At 43.4% G+C, this 24,662-nt stretch overlaps 1 protein-coding gene across 8 annotated transcripts in view; it reads left to right on the top strand.

The window, feature by feature from the left end:
• Positions 1–24,662, top strand: part of PCBP3 (poly(rC) binding protein 3) — a 136,542-nt gene that overhangs the window by 23,229 nt on the left and 88,651 nt on the right. For all 8 annotated transcript variants that reach the window (XM_073633721.1, XM_073633720.1, XM_073633718.1 and 5 more), the window contains exons 2-3: positions 9,479–9,582; positions 19,118–19,141. In XM_073633721.1, the coding sequence (XP_073489822.1) occupies positions 9,514–9,582; positions 19,118–19,141 (93 nt within the window). In that variant the 5' untranslated portion in view covers positions 9,479–9,513. The remainder of the gene's footprint in view (positions 1–9,478; positions 9,583–19,117; positions 19,142–24,662) is intronic.

The raw sequence follows: 24,662 nt of genomic DNA, 5'->3' as shown, positions 1-24,662 counted from the left end.
ATGTGCATACATACATGTAAAACACACACACACACACATACATATATATAAATACACACACACACATATATAAACACACATATAATAAATGCACATATGCACACACATATAAACACATGCACACATACACACCTACATAAATACATGTACACACACACACACATACATGCACACACACACATATAAACACACATACATACAGAAAGCCTTTTAAAAAACAGCAGTGCTTTACCTTACCTCTTCCTGCCGGGTACTGCACTGTAGGGGGAGACAAAGAGCACAGCACACACTGTGCTTTCACTTTAGATGTAATCAATGTGACGAGCTTCCTGCACAGTGCCGATTACAGTTTGGCTGAGGATCGGAGAGCACGGTCTCGGCCACTCTTGTCGCTCCTCCTATCGAGGCATACAGGGGGGCCTAAAGGGCACCCCTGCAGCATGGGGCCAGGTCACCATGGCGACCTCAGTGACCCCTATACTTCCACCACTGAGTAAATTTACTTTTCCAAATGAAAACCACATCCACTGCTGGAAATTTGTTTGAATGTTTGATTTGACCCCACTAACAACTTAAAAATCAAACATTCTTAAAACTAAAATTTTCTAACCAAATTTTACTAGTTTATGTCCAGCTTTAGAAGAAAGTTAGTTATTTTGGATGGACCTTTCTTGTCTGATTGCAATTGTTTTACCATGAGAGAAGCGGGAGCAGAGGATCGATCTGAGACGAAATATGGAGATCTGTTGGGGCTAGTAGGAAATATTATCTACACAGTTGCAAAAACAACACAAATAAGTTTGCTCCTCTTTTATGCTAGAAAGGCAATTAAATTGACATTATATTGACATAGTCCCGTGCACGAGCGGCCTGCACGCACCCTGCAGGGCGCACACGGCGCGCTCTGTAATCAGCGAGTCTATGAGACTCGGGTGATCACAGATCGAAGTAAGGGGTTGATCCTGACCCCTTACCACGTGATCAGCTGTCAGCCAATGACAGATGATCATGTGATGTCAAAGGGCTGGTAATCGGCTATTTTTTCTCCTCGCACTGACAGCGTGAGGAGAAAAAAAAAGCCGATCACCGGCGGCTGTGAGAGGGACATCAGTCCCGATCACGGCAAGCTGCCGCCAGATCATCAGTGCCCATCAGTGCCCCCTGCCAGCGCCACCTAGAAACAGTGCTGCCTACCAGTGCCCACCAGCGCCACCATCAGTGCCCACGGTGCCACCCATCAGTGCCCACAATCAGTGCCTCAACAACAGTGCTGCACATCAGTGCCACCTATCAGTGCCCATCAGTGTCACCTACCAGTGCCCATCAGTGCCCATCAGTGCCACCTTTCAGTGCCACCTATCAGAGCCATCTATCAGTGCCCATCAGTGCCACCCATCCATGCCACCCATCAGGGCCCATCAGTACCATTTTACCAGTGACCATCAGTGCCGCCTTATCTGTGCCCACCAGTACCGCCTTATCTGGGGGACCATCAGTGACACCTTATCTGTGCCTATCAGTGCCACCTTAACTGTGCCTATCAGTGCCCATTAGTGCCACCTCATCAGCGCATATCAATGAAGGAGAAAAATGACCTGTTTGCAAAATTTTATAACAAACTATTAAACATGATTTTTTTTTTTTTTTTAATTTTCCATCTTTTTTTGTTTGTTTAGCAAAAAATAAAAACCCCAGCTGTGATTAAATACCACCAAAAGAAAGCTTTATTTGTGGGGAAAAAAAATGATAAAAATTTCATTTGGGTACAGTGTTGTATGACCGCACAATTGTCAAAGTGCGTCAGAGCTGAAAGCTGAAAATTGGTCTGGGCAGGAGGGGGTTTTTAGTGCCCAGTAAGAAAGTGGTTAATAGAGGCTGTCCAAAGAGATATGAAAAGGTATGGTCTAGTTGAGGTGTCTCCAAACTATGACCCTCCAGTTGTTCAGGAACTATAATTCCCATCATGCCTAGTCATGTCTGTGAATGTCAGAGTTTTACAATGCCTCATGGGACGTGTAGTTCAGCAACAGCTAGAGCAGTGATGGCGAACCTTGGCGCCCCAGATGTTTTGGAACTACATTTCCCATGATGCTCAAGCACTCTGCAGTGTACAGTGGAGCATCATGGAAAATGTAGTTCCAAAACATCTGGGGTGCCAAGGTTCACCATCACTGAGCTAGAGAGCCGTAGTTTGGTGATCCCTGGTCTAGTTGGTTAGCAGAGCCTGCAACTGCCTTAGAACAGTCTACGAGCCTTCCTCAATTTAATAGTAAAGTATATAGTATAAGTTATAGAGCGATTCTTGATAACTGGAGCTGATGGGTATACAAGCCGCATCATAGTACTGGTTTTAATGGGTATAGGTAAAGCTCTTATTGATTCTTCCTGTATATGTTTTAGAAAATTTTTAGTATTGAGGCTACTGTGAAATTCACCTTTGGTAGGTGATAAATGTGTTTGTTTTATATGTATTATGAAATACTTAATAATAAAGATAAATAATAATGTAGCGCTGATAGGTAAATTTAGTAAATTGCTCGTTAGGGGAGTTAGATTTGAATCTGTTCCAGCTTGGCTGACGTTGCGTGTGGTTCCACACTGAGCCGGTGGGTGTCGCTGTTACCATTGGCTAGTTTTGGAAAGGCAACATGTTGAAGCGTATGGGTGCTCCTCTGTCCCGGAGACAACTCGGTGAAGGTGGTCCTCCGAGTTGCATTCTGGGAGAGGGTATTTATGGGACAGACGCCATGTTTTGGGGTTCGTTTTACAGCCACCTGCTGGCCCTCCTGGCCGACAGGTATGTGTTAGAGTGCTACCTCGTGGTCCTCCGTTCCGGAGGCCCGCGCTGCTGCGGCCCAGAAGCCTGTCTGGGGTCTACCACAGCAGCCGAGGAATGGTCCTGAGCTGTCTATCCAGAGTGAAGAAGTTGGACAAACGAGAAGATCCCAGGGGAGAGGGGCCTGGTGACTCGGTTGGAGGACGTATCCTAAAGTAGTTCTACAGCATAGTACTGCCGGGTTGGCTTAGAGGTCCAAGTACTGTGTCTGACATTTACCGCAAAGTTTAATGCATCCTGTGGCAGAGGATTGTATGGATTTATTTCAATCAAGTCTGTGGCAGAGACTTTTGTTCATGCTACGTACTGGCTGTTAGGCAAGTGAGAGAGGCCTATCCAGGCGAGCAAAGATTGTGTCCCACAAGGGGATTGCACCCGATTACAATATTCAACTCTAAAGGACGTTCTCAAGAATCCTAAAGAAAGGTATTTGAGCTTCCCTGTAGCTTCCCTCCTGCCTCTTTCCTGCTACTTCCTTCGTTACTTGGTTCAATAAAGCATTGAAAACGTACTCAAGTGTTGGTGCGTTTATCGCCCAGAGGTAAACTTAACGGAACCCTAGACCCGGTGCCGGTGAAGCAGGGGTGTCGAGAGTGAAGGTAACAAACCCGTTTAAACCAGCAGCTCCACTGAGAGTTATTGCTACAATAATAAACTAAACCAATAAAGAGAATAAAAAAAAAAAATGTTCCCCCTCCCTCTCTATAAGCACAAACATGCATGCTTATCCAATGCCAGTGTGCATCTGTACAATCATCAGGCCTGCCATACACAGTCTGATATTTGCCATGTAACTGACTTAAGCACTGCTTGCTTGTATTATTAGAGAAGGGTTTTGAGGAATAAACAAACCTCCCATTGTCCATTGTTTTTTTTTTTTTTTTTTTAAAGAGATTGCTTTTTGTCTAGCCCTTATAAAGTTAATACAGTGTACAACCAGATTGTTGCATGTGAGATAATCTTACATGAGATTATTACAAAGCACATAGCTAACTTTGGATCTGTGTGACATTGGCAATGGGTGTAAGTGTGAATTAGGTGCCAGTTAGTGTGCACATCTTGACCCATTCTCCACTGGGTAAGAAAAGACTAGTGTTCCCGCAAGTGCAGGGGAATATGAAGCGTGAATAATCTAATAACGCTGAAAGATCTCACCGCTCCAGCACATGACCCACTTTTTCAGTCAATTGGAAACATTTACACAGAAGATGCAGACATGGGAATTAATTGTGTGTTTGTCAGCGTGTGGTCTGCTGGATGTAATCTGAGTTTTGCTTTATGTTATCTGCTTTATTGATTTACTTCCTCTAGATCTCTGTAAGGCAATACATCTGCTTCTGTATATTGTACAGCAGTAGACATGAATTCAGTCCTGAGTTCTTGTGCCAGTCTGTAATACTGATATCTAAATGTTGTCCCGTTTTTTCTTAGGCTGACCATACACTGTACAATCTGACCTACCAATAACTATATATGTAAGAGCCTGCAGAATTGGATACATATTGAATGGATTATTTAGATTTGTCCTAATAATACATAGTTTGGTTAAAAGAGGATATTGTACAGGGGTTGTACAATCAGATTGTAGTGTGTATGGTCACCCTAAAACCTAATACACATGGGCTGAATGTCAGGCGGCATCAGCCAGTTTAATAGAAACTGGACAACATTCAGCCTGTGTGTACGACAGCCGGTCCGACAGAAGCCCGCCTTTCAGCCGGCTTCTGTCAAAGGCTCATAACCGAAAAAGGTCTGCCAACCAGTTCCCGATCAGCACTCTCAGCCAATGGCTAAGATTGCTGCCTGAAGTGTTCTGGCCGGGGGACTGTTCCCCTGTCAGAACACAATAGCACAGCTGGGTTGCACAAAGAAAAAACTAGTAGTGGGTACGAGGCTTTAGTCTGGGCTGCGGATAGAGATTTTTTACCAGAAAGCTGCCATACTGTATATTATAGCTCAACCCACAAATACAATAAGCAGTTGGTATTGTTTAATTAATTAATTCAGAATATGCTTGACAAAGGCTGCCAATTATGAGCTCAAAAAAAGCAATCAACCCCTCCGATTATTTATTAAGGGGGGATCTAAAGTCAATGTATAGTATTTTTTTTACATTTTCTTTATTTATTATGATTGATAGTTAAATGTTGTTAAAAAAATAATAATATAATAAAAAATAAAGTACTGCATATGAATGTTTTTTTTTTTTATTTTAATTTTCACAAGCACCACGTAAAGCTTTGGGCTTTTTTTTATAGAAATGTATGCAAACTATTCTTATCTGCTTTGTCGAAATTGCCCATTGTTTATGGAGTTCAGTAGCTCTCAAGCTGAAATTTACACACACAAGTAAAAATAATCAGAGCAGTGATTATCCCCCTGTCCAGGGGAGAGAGGGATAAGGTTTACAGGGTACCCAAGGGTATGTCTTAAGGCTGAGCCTGGCAATTCTTCAATATGTGCCTTTAGGTTGAGCGTAGCAAGTTTGTTTGTGTACCTTAAAACCAAGACCAGCAATTGGCTGAGCAAGCTTTATGAAGTTTTTCCCCTTTTCTAGTCACCTTTTTGTCTGGGACTGGATTCTAAAGCTGATGAAGCTTCCCCAGGCAGAAGACCCGAGAGGTAAAAAGGCTCCTCACAGTGGACCTCATCTCCAGGCAAAGGCTGGGAGACAAAAGTCCATGGGCTCACATCCTCTCCAGGCCTAACCTGGGAGGTAAAGACCCATCCAGAAGTCCTCCCTGAATATTTATCGCCTTTCTAAACCTATATAACTGTAAACAATAAACCTCCTATGGATTGGCCGGGGTGAAATTTATATACATAATCCACAACACCTCCTTACTCAAAGATGCAAACAATGTCCTAGGCTTAGGGGAAACCCAACAAATGCAGAAAACAATATTACTCAGAGCTCAGGCTGGCTACAGCCAAGCTGCCCACTAAATCTAGACTAGTGGCACTCAAAGCTTGGCAGGGCTGCTAGGCTCTTATGCACCCCTGGTGCCAAGGAGAGGGTTTTAGAATGGGATAATGAGTTATGTACAACCTATCTGCAACCCTGATGGGGGACGACAAGTGTTTTGCAGACTCTCCTCCCTGATGGATGTATTATGGTAAATTAGACTCAATACGGTTAAAGATTTAAATCTTTTATCATTCACCACATAAGGTCTTCTACCTGAAATTGTCAATGACTTAAGCAGGAACCCCAAGAGCCACCCTATAAGAATTCAATGCATCTTTTAAACTCTGAGTGGAATTCCTTTCTCATGAGCCAGAAACGTTTTGAAGGGAAATATATGTTCCATTTTATAGATCTCAGTGGAAGAAGCTGAAGTAATATAGAGTCTGGTGGTGGATAGGACAAAGTCATTATGGCAGTGATGGCGAACATTGGCACCCCAGATTTTGGAACTACATTTCTCATGATGCTCATGCACTCTGCAGTGTAGTTGAGCATCATGGGAAATGTAGTTCCAAAACATCTGGGGTGCCAAGGTTCACCATCACTGCATTATGGCATCAAAACTTAGTTTTTGTAGAGCACTGTAGGTAAAACAGACTTTTTTTTTCTGTCTGTAAAAAGTGTGCTGCACATTATAGATCCTTTGTTTAAATTTAATTTGTATGTGTGCATGTTCCAGCAGCATCTAAAGTTCTACTGTGGTGACTACACCAGAATGCGCCAGCTCACCTGTGTTGCCACCCTTAGAAAAAAAAGTGCCTGTGCTTACGCAATATTTATATAATTTATCTAAAATTAAAATAGAATTATTTTTTTTTTACATAGCAGGGACAAAAGCATTAGTATATGTTAAAGTATAACTAAAGCAAACTTAAAAAAAAAAATTGGATAGAGTAAGGGAGGGTTTAAACCCCCTGACAGTTTTTTTTTCTTGCCATATGTGCACCATTGGGGAAATTTACCTTCACTTCCTGCCCCAAAACAGGAAGTGAGAGGAGATCCCTCCCAAGTGAGGGAATCCCTGGAGGTGTTCCCATTGGAAGATTTCCTCTTTTATTATTTTATGGGGACAGCCCAAGATGCACAATTGATTGGGTAAGTAATTTTGTTAAAAAAAAAAAAATTAACTCTTCAAGTGCCGATCATATGTTTTCTGACAGTACTATAGACAGCATTGGACAGCAATGATCACCACTACAGGACTTCACAAATTTTGATCTAATTAAAATGACACTGCTAGCATTGCTTGTCTATCTATTTGCTTAATGAGGTGCTGGCATGGTGTATGGCAGACTCTTTGGTATATTACATGCAAGTCCAAAGCTTCCAAACTGGCAGCTATAAATTAAACTGTATGTAAAAATTTTAAGTAGACTGGGATTCAAAAAAATAAATAAATTCGGTATTTACTAGAAGACATCTAGAAATGGTAATTTTGCCAAAGCAAATCCCAGAAAATGCATCTATTGTATTTAACCACTTCAGCACCGGAATGGTTTACCCCCCTTAATGACCAGGCCACTTTTTGCAATATGGCACTGCATTACTTTAACTGACAATTGTGTGGGCTTGCGACGCTGTACCCAAATAAAATGTATGCCCTTTTTTCCCCACAAATGGAGCTTTCTTTTGCTGGTATTTGATCACCTCTGTGGTTTTTATTTTTTGTGCGATAAACAAAAAAAGACCGACAATTTTGAAAAATAAAGCAATATTTTTTACTTTCTGTTATAAAACATTCCCAATAAAAAAATGTAAACAATGTAAAAGAATTTCTTCATCAATTTAGGCCAATATGTATTCTGCTACATATATTTAGTAAAAAAACCAGAGTAAGTGTATATTGATTGGTTTGCATAAAAGTTACAGCGGCTACAAACTATGGTATATTTTTATTCATTTAAAACAAAAAAATGTATTTACTAGTAATGGCGGCAATCAGCAACTTATAGCGGGACTACGATATTGCGGCAGAAAAATCGGACACCTAACTTACACTTTTGACACTTTTTGGGGACCAGTGGCATAAATACAGTGATCAGTGCTAAAAAATATGCAATAGGCAGGGAAGGGGTTAACAACAGGGGCTAAATGTGTTCCATGGGTGTGCTTACTAACTGTGGGGGATGTGCTTAGACTGGGGGAATGTAAAGATCTGTGTTCCCAGCTTAGCAGGAACACAGGATCAGCACATTCCCCTCTCACAGAACGGCGGTCTGCCTTGTTTACATAGGCAGACCACCGTTCTGCCTTTCTCTTGAATGATCGGCGGGTCTCAGCGGACATTGTGTCCATTGGACCAGCTGATTGGCTCCTGCTGTGTCCAATCACAGTGGGAATGGGTCACTGGCGGCGCGTGTCCCAGATGCGGAAGTGTCAGATCATGTACTAGGTCCGCCCTGCCGCAGTAAATGTTAAGAGGTTAATTACTACTAAAAAGTAGTAGTGGACTTCCTGTGCCTACATCCTCATAGCTGTATATCTACAGCGTGGGATTATCTAAGGTACTTCTGCCTCTGACTAATAGTCTAAGCAGATTTGAAGTGAGATTTGGTGTTGTCACTACTGTGCTGCTCACTGTTCCATAGTTGTCAACATTTGGAATTAATTAGGGACTTCTTGGATGGCACAAATGGAAAAAAATTGGATGCGCAAAGTGTACCACTTACTTAACGTATAGGCCTAGAGTTATTGTCAAGTTAATCTGGACACTGTGGTGATGCTGGATACGTTTTCTTCAATGAACAACCAATTCCAGGATGTATATCAGACATTTTAAGTCATCTGCTCACTGTCACTTAGCCCAATACCACTGTCACTGTACCATGTGACACTGTCACGTAGTCCGCCCCTCCAAGCATGTATACTTACCCCACTCCCTTGCTGCCTCCAAGGACCACTGGAGCTCTCTCTAATGTGACATCTCCAATCAACAGGCCCAAACACTATCACTTGGGAAAGGGGGTTAGAGTACCATGATGTTGTCCCTCTGTCTAAGCTCGGACACCAGTTGACATTGGAGTTTAGATATGCCAGGATTCTGCAATGGGGAGACAGCAAGGGATCATGGCTAGTATACCCAAATAGGCAAAGTGACAGTGTCTCTTTAAGAGTCACTCTTCTGCCGCGTACACATGATTGGAAATGTGGCCAGCAAAAGATGAGAGCTTTTAGTCGGAAAATGCGACCGCATATATGCTCCATTGGACTTTTGCTGGCCGAATTCCAGCCAGCAAAAGATTGAGAGCATGCTCTCAATTTTTCGGTCGGAAAAAGTTCCTATCCAAAAATGCGTTCGTCTGTAGCAATTCCGACGCGCAAAATACCTACGCATGCTCGGAAACAATTTGACGCATGCTCGGAAGCATTGAATTTAATTTTCTCGGCTCATCATAGTGTTGTACGTCACCGCGTTCTTGACGGTATAAAGTTCACCGAACTTTTGTGTGACCGTGCGTATGCAAGCCAAGCTTGAGCAGAATCCCATCGGAAAAGCCATCATATCTTTTGCCGACCAAAATCCTGATCAGGTGTAAGCTGTATTCCGGCTTGTGCTGTAATTAATATTAATACTGTTTTTTTTTATTTTTACATTTATTTTGGAAAAATGTGAATGTGCCAATGTGTTTCCATCCACAACGATATGTTTATTGTGTTATGGGTTTATTTTACAGGTGACCCTGAGAACTGTCCCTCCAATATTTAGAACATGGAATCCAAAGTGTCAGAAGGGGGTTTAAATGTGACTTTGACAATTCGTCTTCTAATGCACGGAAAGGTATGAGACTATTTGTTCTTTATATGGAAAAGTAAACATATTGCTAATAAATGAGTCCCTTTCCTGTTATTCTAATTTGAAACAGAAGGTATGTTCCCAGTCAAACATTGATGTGATGATGAATCATTTTTTACCATGATTTGCTTTGAGCAGTTTCCATTTATTACACCCAATAGCACATTTTTCTTGCTTCAAGCAGTAATAAACCAAGTTAAAACAATAAAAAAACCCAAATAGTCCCTCAGCAGGCTCACGCCATAATGTAAATAGAAATAAAAATGATATATCTGTGCTAAGTGATAGATGAATTTAACGATGTGAAAAATTTGTCAATTAATGACCTGCAGCTAAGCACTATAACCCAGATACAGGGCACAAAAATAAAAATGCAAAAAATAAAGTGCAGCGCTAGGTTTAAGCACAAGATGATCCTGTGCATAAAAACATATATGAACGTAAATATAACACTATAGTATTAAAGTGCAATATGACCATAAACATTAAATAGCATAAATTCAAATAAAGTACAAGTAAAGAACTATACAGTGCACATATGATGAATTGTATTATATGCAACCAAAATATTTAGTTTTAGTGCAATCCCATGCGACAAATGCATGATGAAAATGAAGTCGCATAAAAAACGCACAAAAGTGCAAACAATATGCAAATTGTAAAGTGCAACACTAAGTTTGGGCACAAAAAGACTCTGTGCATGAGAACATATATGAAGAAAATATAACACAATAATAAATGTGTAATGTGACCATAACCTTAAGTAGCATAAATTCAAATAAAGTGCAACTATACAGTGCAAATGTGATGGATTGTGTTATATACAACGAAAATATTTCATTTAGCATTGTCGCATGGGACTGTACGAAAGTGCAAAACGATATAGATAAAAAAAATTGTTCATAAATTGCTGAAATCCAATATGTGACTTCACAGTGCAGCATATAATGTAGATTGAGTGCTCATCACCGTGTTTCCCGTCACCTCATTAACCTCCCTGGCGGTTTTCCCGAGTGTGGCTCTGGGTTAAATTTCAGTACCATTAGCGGTAACCCCGAGCCACACTCGGGATTGCATTGCAGGATCCTGGTACAGGTTACTTACCTTGTCCCCAGGATCCTTCAATGTCCCCCCACTATGTCTGCGGGCTCTGTCCTCCGCCCGAAGCCTCTCTGTGCCGGGCTCAGTTCCCTGCGAGCGTCGTGATGCACGGGGGCGGAGCCCGGCGGCAAATTCAAAAAAGTGAAAAATCATAACACATACAGTACACTGTAATCTTACAGATAACATTACTCTATGAAATGATTTCACCTCCCTTTTGTCCCTAGTGCTCCGTCCATTGCCCTGCATGCAGTTTTATATTATATATACTGTTATTTCTGCCTGGAAACTGGAGATTGTCCATAGCAACCAAAAAGTGTCCCTTTACATCAAAAGTGGTTTTAGACCAGCTAGAAAACAGCAATAGTAAATCAGAACACTTAGTGAATTGAGCAATAGTGAATCGTGGGGAAATAATTTTATTATTATATTATATTATTATTATATTATTAGTTTTTATAATTATTTATATTTATTTATTATATTTTTTTTGTGTTTCAAACTTTATCATACCCGGGATATCTACTAGACTCTGGTTTGGACAGATTTAAGTGCATTATTACTGAGAATTACAGGCCAACAATATAAAACGCCAAATTTCTATGCAAAATAATTGTACCGCTTTGAGACGCAAAAATCTGACATAATCATACCGCCAGGGAGGCTACGATAAAAGGCTTATCAGAAAGCCTGCGACCTCCCTTATGTAGGGGGTCAAACAGCGCTTTTAGTGAAATCCAAGATTCACCGATGGAAGACTTCAGCATTCCTCTCCAGAAGGATACATGGACATCCACTCGAATCCCAATGATCTGAACAACAGGATAATGTAAAAAAAGATAAAAAGGCTCCAATAGTATAGAATGTCCTCTCAAGACGTTTTATTAAAAGACAGGAGTTGCAGTACAAAAACTCCAAGGCAAATATATAAAAATTGCGGTAATAGTCCTTGCAAGGAAAAATGGACATACAGGTTTGTTTAAAATCCAATCGTGCATGTGCAGAGCGTGTATGCATATAACACAATCCATCACATTTGCACTGTATAGTTGCACTTTATTTATGCTACTTAAGGTTATGGTCACATTACACATTTATTATCGTGTTATATTTTCTTCATATATGTTCTCATGCACAGAGGTTTTTTGTGCCCAAACTTAGTGTTGCATTTTACAATTTGCATATTGTTTGCACTTTTGTGCATTTTTTATGCAACTTTGTGTTCATCTTGCATTTGTCACATGGGATCGCACTAAAACTAAATATTTTGGTTGCATATAATACAATTCATCATATGTGCACTGTATAGTTGCACTTTATTTGAATTTATGCTATTTAATGTTTATGGTCATATTGCACTTTAATAATATAGTATTATATTTACTTTCATATATGTTTTTATGCACAGGATCATCTTGTGCTTAACCACTTCAGCCCCGGAAGGATTTACCCCCTTCCTGACCAGAGCACTTTTTACAATTTGGCACTGCGTCGCTTTAACTGCTAATTGCGCGGTCAGGCAATGCTGTACCCAAACAAAATTTGCGTCCTTTTGTTCCCACAAATAGAGCTTTCTTTTGATGGTATTTGATCACCTCTGCGGTTTTTATTTTTTGCGCTATAAACGGAAAAAGACCAAAAATTTTGAAAAAAACGATATTTTCTACTTTTTTGTTATAAAAAAAATCCAATAAACTCAATTTTAGTAATACATTTAGTCCAAAATGTATTCAATAAGCGTATATTTATTGGTTTGCGCAAAAGTTATAGCGTCTACAAACTAGGGTACATTTTCTGAAATTTTCACAGCTTTTAGTTTATGACTGCCTATCTCATTTCTTGAGGTGCTAAAATGGCAGGGCAGTACAACCCCCCCCCCCAAATGACCCCATTTTGGAAAGTAGACACCCCAATGAAATTGCTAAGAGGCATGTTGAGCCCATTGAATATTATTTTTTTTGTCCCACGTGATTGAATAATGACAAAAAAAAATAAAAAAAGTTTACAAAAAGTTGTCACTAAATGATATATTGCTCACACAGGCTATGGGCATATGTGGAATTGCACCCCAAAATACATTTAGCTGCTTCTCCTGAGTATGGGGATACCACATGTGTGGGACGTTTTTGGAGCATAGCTGCGTACGGGGCCCCGAAAACCAAGCACCGCCTTCAGGATTTCTAAGGGCGTAAATTTTTTATTTCACTCCTCACTACCTATCACAGTTTTGAGGGCCATAAAATGCCAGGACACTTCAGCCCCCCTCAAATGACCCCATTTTGGAAAGTAGACACCCCAAGCTATTTGCTGAGAGGCATGTTGAGTCCATGGAATATTTTATATTTTGCCACAAGTTGCGGGAAAATTACAAACTTTTTTTTTTTGTCCAAAGTTGTCACTAAATGATATATTGCTCAAACATGCCATGGGCATATGTGGAATTACACCCCAAAATACATTCTGCTGCTTCTCCTGAGTATGGGGATACCACATGTGTGGGACTTTTTGGGAGCCTAGCTGCGTACGGGGTCCCGAAAACCAATCATCGACTTCAGGATTTCTAAGGGCGTAAATTTTTTATTTCACTCCTCACTACCTATCACAGTTTCGAAGGCCATAAAATGCCAAAATGGCAAAAAAACCCCCAAATGACCCCATTTTGGAAAGTAGACATCCCAAGCTATTTGCTGAGAGGCATGGTGAGTATTTTGCAGCTCCCATTTGTTTTTGAAAATGAAGAAAGAAAAGAAAAATGTATATATTTTCTTTTTTCAATTTTCAAAACTTTGTAACAAAAATCGAGGTCTGCAAAATACTCACCATACCTCTCAGCAAATAGCTTAGGGTGTCCACTTTCCAAAATGGGGTCATTTGGGGGGGGTTGTGCCATCTGGGCATTCCATGGCCTCCGAAACTGTGATAGGCAGTGAAGAGTAAAATCAAAAATTTACACTCTTATGCCGCGTACACACGGTCGGACTTTTCGTCTACAAAAGTCCAACGGACGCTGACGGACTAAAGCTGGCTGGTAATCCGATCGTGTGTGGGCTTCTCCGGACTTTCAACGGACTTTTTTAGCCTCAAATCCGACGGACTTTAGATTTGAAACATGCTTCAAATCTTTACGTCGTAAGTACGACGGACCCCGAAATCCGCTCGTCTGTGTGCTAGTCCGACGGACAAAAACCCATGCTAGGGCAGCTATTGGCTACTGGCTATGAACTTCCTTATTTTAGTCCGGTGTACGTCATCACGTACGAATCCGTCGGACTTTTGTGTGGTCGTGTGTAGGCAAGTCCGTTCGTAAGAAAGTCTGCCGCAAGTCCGCCGAAGGTACGTCGGAAGTCTGTCGGACAGGCTGTCGGACTTTTGTAGACGAAAAGTCCGACCGTGTGTACGCGGCATTAGAAACCCTGTAGGCGGTGCTTGGTTTTTGGGGTCCCGCATGCAGCTAGGCTCCCAAAAAGTCTCACACATGTGGTATCCCCGTACTCAGGAGAAGAAACAGAATGTATTTTGGGGTGTAATTTCACATATTTCCATGGCATGTTTGAGCAATATATCATTTAGTGACAGTGTGCAAAAAAAATGTGTCTCTTTCCTGCAACTTGTGTCACAATATAAAATATTCCATGGACTCGACATGCCTCTCAGCAAATAGCTTGGGGTGTCTACTTTCCAAAATGGGGTCATTTGGGGGGGGGGGGGTTTGAACTGTCCTGGCATTTTATGCACAACATTTAGAAGCTTGTGTCACACATCACCCACTCTTCTAACCACTTGAAGACAAAGCCCTTTCTGACACTATTTGTTTACATGAAAAAAATAACTTTTTTTTGCAAGAAAATTACTTTGAACCCCCAAACATTATAAATTTTATTAAAGCAAAGGCCCTACAGATTAAAATGGTGGGTGTTTCATTTTTTTTTTTCACACAGTATTTGCGCAGCGATTTTTCAAACGCATTTTTTGGGGAAAAAACACACTTTTTAAAATTTTAATGCACTAAAACACACTATATTGCCCAAATGTTTGATGAAATAAAAAAGATGATCTTATGCCGCGTACACACGAGCGGACTTTCTATCCTACTTGGTCCGGCACACTTTCCGACGGACTTTGTCCGCCAGGTGCGCCGGACTTTAAAACGGACGGACTTGCCCACACACGCCGGGACTTTCCGGCGGGCTAAGTCCGCCCGTCTTTCCGACGGACTTTCGCCGGAGTTCCGGCGGACTTTCAGAATGAACGGACTTGCCCACACACGGACAAGTCCGTTCATTTTGAACGTGACTCAGGTGCGACGGGACTAGAAAAGGATGTCAATCTTGCCGCTTTTATCGGCGAGATTGACACCTTACTAGCCCCGTCGCGGGGCATACCAGGCCCTTAGGTCTGGTATGGATTATAAAGGGGAACCCCGCTACGCCGAAAAAACGGCGTGGGGTCCCCCTAAAATCCATACCAGACCCCGATCCGAGCACGCAGCCTGGCCGGTCAGGAAAGGGGGTGGGGACGAGCGAGCGCCCCCCCCCCTCCTGAACCGTACCAGGCCGCATGCCCTCAACATGGGGGGTGGGTGCTTTGGGGGAGGGGGGCGCCCTGCGCCCCCCCCCCAAAGCACCTTGTCCCCATGTTGATGAGGACAAGGGCCTCTTCCCGACAACCCTGGCCGTTGGTTGTCGGGGTCTGCGGGCGGGGGCTTATCGGAATCTGGGAGCCCCCTTTAATAAGGGGGCCCCCAGATCCCGGCCCCCCACCCTATGTAAATGAGTATGGGGTACATGGTACCCCTACCCATTTACCTAGGAAAAAATTGTAAGTAATAAAACACACTACACAGGTTTTTAAAATATTTTATTAAACAGCTCCGGGGGGGGATCTTCCTCCGGCTTCGGGGGTCTTCTTCCGGCTTCGGGGGTCCCTCCGCTTCATCTTCTCCCGGCGTCCGGTTGGTTCTTCTCCGCTCTCCGGCCTCTTCTCCCGGTGTCGCAGGTCTTCGGCCGGCCCCTCCGCTGTCTTCATGTAGCTCTATTGCGAGCGGAGGTCCGGACTTCTTGGCTTCTTGGCTTCTTGGCTTCTTGGCTTCTCTTCTCTTCTCTTCTCCCAGATGTTGACACGACGCTCTCTGCGGCTGGACTGGTCTCTGAGGGCTGCGTTGTGACTTATATAGGCGGAGACCCCGCCCCCATATGATGTCACAGTCCCTGGACATGCTGGGACTGTGACGTTTTAGGGGGCGTGGTCGACCACGCCCCCTAAAACGTCACAGTCCCAGCATGCCCAGGGACTGTGACATCATATGGGGGCGGGGTCTCCGCCTATATAAGTCACAACGCAGCCCTCAGAGACCAGTCCAGCCGCAGAGAGCGTCGTGTCAACATCTGGGAGAAGAGAAGAGAAGAGAAGCCAAGAAGCCAAGAAGCCAAGAAGTCCGGACCTCCGCTCGCAATAGAGCTACATGAAGACAGCGGAGGGGCCGGCCGAAGACCTGCGACACCGGGAGAAGAGGCCGGAGAGCGGAGAAGAACCAACCGGACGCCGGGAGAAGATGAAGCGGAGGGACCCCCGAAGCCGGAAGAAGACCCCCGAAGCCGGAGGAAGATCCCCCCCCCGGAGCTGTTTAATAAAATATTTTAAAAACCTGTGTAGTGTGTTTTATTACTTACAATTTTTTCCTAGGTAAATGGGTAGGGGTACCATGTACCCCATACTCATTTACATAGGGTGGGGGGCCGGGATCTGGGGGCCCCCTTATTAAAGGGGGCTCCCAGATTCCGATAAGCCCCCGCCCGCAGACCCCGACAACCAACGGCCAGGGTTGTCGGGAAGAGGCCCTTGTCCTCATCAACATGGGGACAAGGTGCTTTGGGGGGGGGGCGCAGGGCGCCCCCCTCCCCCAAAGCACCCACCCCCCATGTTGAGGGCATGCGGCCTGGTACGGTTCAGGAGGGGGGGGGGGCGCTCGCTCGTCCCCACCCCCTTTCCTGACCGGCCAGGCTGCGTGCTCGGATCGGGGTCTGGTATGGATTTTAGGGGGACCCCACGCCGTTTTTTCGGCGTAGCGGGGTTCCCCTTTATAATCCATACCAGACCTAAGGGCCTGGTATGCCCCGCGCTCGCCGCAATAGGAAGATTTGTTTTTCCTATTGCAGCGAGCGCGAGATGCAATACCATCCCCTCGTGTCGTATTTGGTCCGTCGGACCAGCCTACACACGAGCGGGCTTTCTGTCGGACCAGCACACACACGAGCGGACTTTCCGCCCGAAACTGAGTCCGACGGAAAGATTTGAAACTTTCTTCAAATCTAGGTCCGGCGGGCTTTTGGGAAGAAGTCCGCCGGAAAAGTCCGCCGCCGCCCACACACGGGCGGATTGTCCGGCACACTCTGGTCCGCCGGACCAAGTATGCCGGAAAGTCCGGCCGTGTGTACGCGGCATTAGGCCGAGTACATGGATACCAAACATGATATGCTTTAAAATTGCACACAAATGTGCAGTGGCGACAAACTACATACATTTTTAAAAGCCTTTAAAAGCCTTTACAGGTTACCACTTTAGATTTACAGAGGAGGTCCACTGCTAAAATTACTGCCCTCGATCTGACCTTTGCGGTGATACCTGTGATACCTCACATGCATGGTGCAATTGCGGTTTACATTTGACGCCAGACCAACGCTTGCGTTCGCCTTTGCGTGAGAGCAGGGGGGGACAGGGGTGCTTTTTTTTTTTGTTTTTTCTTTTTTTGTTTTTGCTTTTTTATCTTATTTTTAAACTGTTCCTTTCATTTCTTTTTTTTTTTTCATTTTTATTGTTATGTCAGGGAATGTAAATATCCCCTATGATAGCAATAGGTAGTGACAGGTACTCTTTTTTTTAAAAAATGGGGTCTATTAGACCCTAGATCTCTCCTCTGCCCTCAAAGCATCTGACCACACCAAGATCAGTGTGATAAAATGCTTTCCCAATTTCCCAATGGTGCTGATTACATACGGCGAAATCTAAGTCATGAAATGCTCGTAGCTTCCGGTTTCTTAGGCCATAGGGATGATTGGAGCCATTCTGGTCTCTGATCAGCTCTATGGTCAGCTGGCCGAATCACCAGCTGCATTCTCAGGTTCCCTGTTGGGACAGGAGAGCCAGAGAAAAACATGGAAGACAGTGGGAGGGGGGGACATTCCCTCCCACTGCTTGTAAAAGCAGTCTACAGGCTAATTAGCCGCTAGGATTGCTTTTGCATGAAAGCCGACCGCCGGCTCAAAAGAATGATACCAGGATGATACCTAAACCTGCAGGCATCATTCTGGTATAACCACTCAAAGTCCAGCAACATACCAGTACGTTGCTGGTCCTTCTTGGACATATATTGTAATCTTTTTTTCATGCAGCCTGTGGGGCTATGTGGTGAATACATATCACAGTACTGGAAATGACCTGGCAATGCCGGATTTCAACTCTGGTTGCCAGATCCTTACCAGATTACCTTACCTTACCTATTGCCATTCCAGAGATGTAAACAAAATACAATGGCGTCATTTCTCTGAGTGATGCATGCTGCACCCTGCAATTACCATCTGTCAGATGAAGACTAGAAGGAGGGAGGCAAGGACTGGTAGGAGGTGCTGACTCTGCTACAACTGTTACGAAAGTGGAGTTACCCTTTAATGTACCTACAGGTAAGCTTTATAATAGGCTTACCTGTAGGTACAAGACAACAAGGGGAGTTTACTAACCCTTTAATTTGTCTAGTGAAGGGCTGTGTATAAAATGGATACCAGCCTCTTACAAGCTCCTATACAGCAGCATATAGACTGAGAAATGAAGGGAAGAACTCTGGACCAGGCATACTACATGCAAAAATGTTGACAAGGAACATACTGATAGGAGGGGAGAGCAGAGTGGGCAGAGAGATGACCTCATCAGTCTGTGGCTGCTCTTTCACTGCCCAGTCAGATCGCTAGGGGTGGAGAGAGCATACCACTATATTACTTAAATGTGAATTATGTCATATACCTGGCTATACTGTTTGGCAGAGCTGTGAAAGTTGCAGGACTAAATGGACAGAAATACAACTCTTTTGGCAGGTAAAAAGACTTCTTTATACTGTATATATTTTTAATCTGTGTTTTTAGATGCTTGCCTGGAGTTCAACTTTAATTTTTGACATATTCATTCCCTAATATTAAATTTTTTGAACAGAAAATTAATATTTAATATTTAAACAGTAAATTAGCTACACATGAAAAAGTAGGATGTATTTAGATATGGTTACTTCACAAAAAAAACTATAAGAAGCAATTAATTTTATGGCATATTTTTATATTTTGAGATATCTTTATTATTGGATTGCAATTCATTTTCAACTATTTGAAATGTAACTATTAGAAACCCTGATAATAAATCGATTTTTTTTTCACAGGAAGTTGGAAGCATAATTGGAAAGGTAAGATCTGTTGTCCTTTGTTTTCATTTATTCATAGAAGGTGATCATTCAACCTGTAAGAAACAGTGTAACACTGAATACAGATAGTGCCTTGAGGTACACCTATACTGAAAAAAAAAGGAACTTGTTAGGCGCCCGGTAAAGTAGCTACGAAGTTCTTATATACGCAATAATCATTCTAGGTATGGGTGCATACTATGTAAATGTAACTTGGAGCATAGCTACTTATACACTAGTGCGTGATGAGCCTTGTTTTGGTCTGATTGCTACTGGGTTTTTGTATGGACTTTAGGGTTGATTGGGGCTGTTCACTTTGCAAGGAAGATTTCTCTTTGCTTAGTGAATGAGGTGAAGCTCTGCTGACTTCCCTTGTCTAATCCAAAGCAGGCCTGGAATGGGATGCCCAGAATTTAAGAGGAGGGCCTACATGACTGGGTTTGCAGTCTAGGCTGTAGCTAGGCAGACTAAGATGCCTACCTGATTGGACGGTAGCAGGGCGTGGTTGGGTGTGGCAGGATGGGGTCATTAGTGGATTAGTAGGAAGGGGGTTTTGACTGAGGGTCAATCAGAGTTTGGACAGCCGAGGAGAACCCCCCCCAAACACCTGTTACTGTTGAATGTTGTTCCTTTTCTGTTGTTTCTTTTCCTGTTGTCGTTTTGGTGGGCGGGGGTGTTCCATTGGGCACGCTATTGGCGTGTGGGTATAGCAGAGTCATAGCAGGGGTTTCAGGCTTTTGAAGGTGGGCATGGTCAAAATTGTCTTTAGAGAATGATGGGTTGGGCCCATCTTTGGTATGGGTACCTTCCCGTAGATGTGACGTCAGTATGGCGATATCGGTATTGGGGCTTTATCGGGTGGTAATGTGGTAACTAATTGTCCCCGAGTCAGTGTAATTGTGGCTGGGGCTGTGGTAAGGAACTTGGTGCTTGATACAGCCGATTCGGTAGACCATGCTTGCCTTCAAATACCTGGATTTAAGAGAGTCAGTATTATACATTAGTTGGTAAAGTTTATCTTTCACGGAATGTAATAAAAGATATACTTGTTGAATTGTGTTTTGTTAATAAAAAGTCTGCTATGGCCATTTAAAATCCATTTTAAGGTGGTTGTGTCTTATTTATATAAGGTGGATAACGCAGGAAGTATGGTTTGGTCTTGGCAGCCAAAAATTAGCAATACATCAGTCATGTGAAAGCAAAATACATTTCTTTTTAGTGATTGCAAAATAATTTATACCACAAAAATTAAGCTAAGGGGTAATCTCCTTGCGAAGCGAACAGGTTATTTGCTTTTAGTAAATCAACCCATATGACAGCGGGTACAGTAGGTAAAATCCATTCACAGGTCCCAGTAAACACAATAGAATTGGTCTAAAGGGCCTAGAAGCATTAGCAAATATGAATTCACTTTGCATGTTTTGGACAAATTCATAATAAATGTCCCATGTATGTGGTGAATACATATCACAGTACTGGAAATGACCTGGCAATGCCGGATTTCAACTCTGGTTGCCAGATCCTTACCAGATTACCTTACCTTACCCATTGCCATTCCAGAGATGTAAACAAAATACAATGGCGTCATTTCTCTGAGTGATGCATGCTGCACCCTGCAATTACCATCTGTCAGATGAAGACTAGAAGGAGGGAGGCAAGGACTGGTAGGAGGTGCTGACTTTGCTACAAGAGGAGGAGGGACAGAGAGGAGATGGAGCTGCGCATGCTACAAGACGAGGCGCTGTGCCTGCTGCAAGAGGAGGAAGGAGGGAGAAGAGGAGGAGCTGTGCCTGCTACAAGAGGAGGAGGGAGGGCGAGGAGGTAGAGGAGCTGTGCCTGTTACAAGAGGTGGGGGGAAGGCGAGGACGTAGAGGAGCTGTGCCTGCTGCAATAGGAGGAAGGAGGGAGAAGAGGAGGAGCTGTACCTGCTACAAGAGGAGGAGGGAAAGCAAGGAGGTAGAGGAGCTGTGCCTGTTACAAGAGGAGTAGCAAGGGAGAGGAGGACATGCTGTGCCTGCTACAAGACAAAGGAGGGAGGGAGAGGGAAGAGGAGGAAAAGGAGCTGCGCCTGCTACTATGTAGGATGCTTAAAACTGGGTGAGGAACTACCAAACTCTGCTTCCAAGGTGAGGTTGTGGAAGACAGTTTCATGTCACAGGTCATACACCATGGCAAGACTGAGTGCTACAACAAAACACAAGGTCGTTATACTGCATCACCAAGGTCCCTCCCAGGCAAAGATTTCAAAGCAGACTGGGGTTTCAAGATGTGCTATTCAAGCTCTTTTGAAGAAGCACAAAGAAATGGGCAATGCTGATGACCGTAGATGCAGTGGTCAGTCAAGGAAACTTAATAGAGCAGATGAAAGGCACATCTTGCTTACTTCCTTTTCGACATTGGAAGTGCCATCAGAACAGATCTGGTGGAAACCAGTGGGACCCAGGTACATCCATCTACTGTCTGGAGAAGTCTGGCCAAATGTTCGCTTCATAGAAGAATTGCGGCCAAAAAGCCATACCTCTGATGTGGAGAAAAGGCTAAATGACTCTGACTATGCATGGAAACATAGGAATCGGGGTGCATAAAATGGCAGCAGGTGCTCTGGACTGATTATGTCAAAATTTGAAATATTTGGCTATAGCAGGAGGCAGTTTGTTCACCAAAAAACAATAATGAGTGTCTGCAGGGAAACGTGAAGCATGGTGGAGGTTCCTTGCAAGTTTAAGGCTGCATTTCTGCAAATGCTATTGGAGATTTGGTGAGGATCAATGGTGTCCTCGTTGCTGAGAAATACAGGCAGATACTTATCCATTATGTCATACCATCAGGGAGGCATGTGATTGGCCTCAAATCTATTCTGCAGCAGGGCAACAACTCCAAATATACAGTTAATGTCATTAAGAACTATCTTCAGCATAAAGAAGAACAAGGAGTCCTGGAATTGATGCTTTGGCCCCCACAGAGCCCTGATCTCAACATTAATGAGTCTGTCTGGGATTACAGAACAGACACAGACACAAGGATTTGAGGCATCCTACATCCACAGAAGACTGGAACAACCTACCTGTCGAGTTCATTCAAAAAATGTGTGCAAGTGTACCTTGGTACAGAAGAAGAATTTATGCTGTTTTTAAGGCAAAAGGTGGTCACAGCAAATATTGATTAGATTTGGATCTGTCTTCTGTTAATTTACTTTCCATTTTGTTAATGGATAACGAATAAACTATTGGCACTTCTATTTCTGAAAGAATTCTTGATTTACAGCATTTTTTTCACACCTGGCTAAAACTTTTTTACAGTAGTGTATGATGTATGTATGTGTATGCAGTGTGTATGCGTGTTGCATGTATGTGTGTACAGTACTATGTATGTTGCATGTATGTTACATGCAACTGACTCCTGCATTTTGTGCATTATTCACACCTGATCTCTACATTCTGTACATTACACATGTGACTCCTGCACTATGCACGTTACCCACGCCAGACCCCAACACTATGTACATTACATACTTCAGACTTCTGCACTCTGTATGCAGGCACACATTTTAAGCTCCTCCCACTGATAGCACAATTTTGCCACACCCACCTTATAGTCCTGCTCCAATCCCCTGCTCTGTCCCCATTCTCAGCAATTCTGAATTTTAAAAGTTCCCAGGTATGCTGATTAATATCAATTGTATGGCAGTCATGTACACAATCACCTTGAAGATAGTTCTTTTAACCGTGTATTGGCCCCTGGTAATAAATGGCCCTAGGTTTGAATGGTATATATATGCAACAGGATGTGCTGTTGTATGGCCTGTCTAAGGAGGGTAAATTGTAAAATATATAATGGCATTTGTAGGAAAATTGTACAGTATTATTCGGAACTGTTTTAGTTGTGTTCCTACATGAGATGTAAAGATGTGAGGTGTAAAAGCTGGTTAGATGGACATGCGACCATTTAAAGTGGACTTTTCCCCTTTAAAACAAAACGCATCAACATGCAGTTCTGATATGGTGATATGAAATCATCTTACATTCATTAGTTAACCAGTTCTGACCGCTTGCCGTACATATACTGCAGCAAGGTGGCTCTATTGCGCAAAATCAGGTACCTGTATGTGATTTTGTCAATAGCCACTGGGGGGGGGGTGCACGTGCGCCACCGGAGGGTGGTTCGCACGCTGATTGGCCACAGGGGGAGCCAATCAGAGGGCTCGGCGAACACAAAGTCCGCTGGCCACCCGCGATTGCTCCCCATAGAGACAGAACGGTGGTCTGCCGATGTAAACAAGCAGACCGCCGCGCTTTCAGCCATGGACACTGTGATCTAGTGTTTCTGCCAATCAGGAACACGTATCACAGTGTCCATGCAGTGAGCCCATCCCCCCACAGTAAGAAAGCACAATTATGAAATACACTTAACCCTTTGATCACCTCTGATGTTAACCCCTTCCCTGCCAGTGTCATTTATACAGTGCCAGTGCATATTTTTAGCACTGATCACAGTAATTATGTCACTGGTTCCCAAAAAAGTGCCAGCTAGTCGTCCGATCTGTCTGCCGCAATGTCGCAGTTCCGTTAAAAATCACTGATCACCGCCATTCAGTGGTGGCTGGTGCCTATTATTTTTGGGGGGGGCGGCACAACCAACACAACTACCCCAGACAAAGACACAGACACGGCCAGCGGCGATCACCCCGCAGCACCCCCCCCTCACATGAAGACACGGACGCTGCCAGAGGCGATCACCCCGCAGCATTCCCCCCCCAGACACTGACACACCCAGCAGCGATCACCCCACAGCACACTCCCCCGGCAGGAGACACAGCCAGCAGCGATCACCTTACCTAGTGGAGGCATGGAGGAGACACAGAGGCAGGGAGAAAGAGGAGCCGCTCCAGCGAGGCATTCTCCTTTCCGGCCGATTGGAACCCAGAAGTGTGTCCTGAGACAGTCTTATGACTCCCTGGCCAATAGGTGCTTCCTGATTGGCCAGGAGGAGAATGTGGCAGAACAGCGAATATTCATTCGCTAGTGTCACACAACTGGGTGGGATCAGGGCACACTCTCTGCGCCCCGAGCCCACCCTATTTTGAAGCCTATTAGAGCCTCTGTTTCTAATCAGGTGCTTCAAAATACACACCCCCCACCAATCCTGCAATTGTAATTCATGTGTCCAGCGTCCTGAAAGGAGCCATGTACATGGATAGGGAGGGCAGCGGCGGCGTCTGTGCGCCCAAAATGCATGGGCCGCCACTGCCGCCATTACAAGTAAAAAAATTATTTAAAAAAGCCATATATCCCCTATTTTGTAGATGCTATAACTTTTGCACAAACCAATCAATATATGCTTATTGAGATTTTTTTTACCAAAAATATGTAGCAGAATACATACTGGCCTAAATTGATGAAGAAATTTGATTGTTTACATTTTTTATTGGATATGTTTTCTAGCAGAAAGTAAAAAAAATTGTTTTTTTTTTTAAATTGTCGTTTTTTTTTGTTTATAGCGCAAAAAATAAAAACCACAGAGGTGA

The sequence above is a fragment of the Aquarana catesbeiana genome, linkage group LG06 (genome assembly GCF_042186555.1).
Source record: "Aquarana catesbeiana isolate 2022-GZ linkage group LG06, ASM4218655v1, whole genome shotgun sequence".
Lineage (NCBI taxonomy): Eukaryota > Metazoa > Chordata > Amphibia > Anura > Ranidae > Aquarana > Aquarana catesbeiana.
Note: the sequence above shows the minus strand (reverse complement) of the source record. Positions and strands in the feature narration are given on the sequence as shown.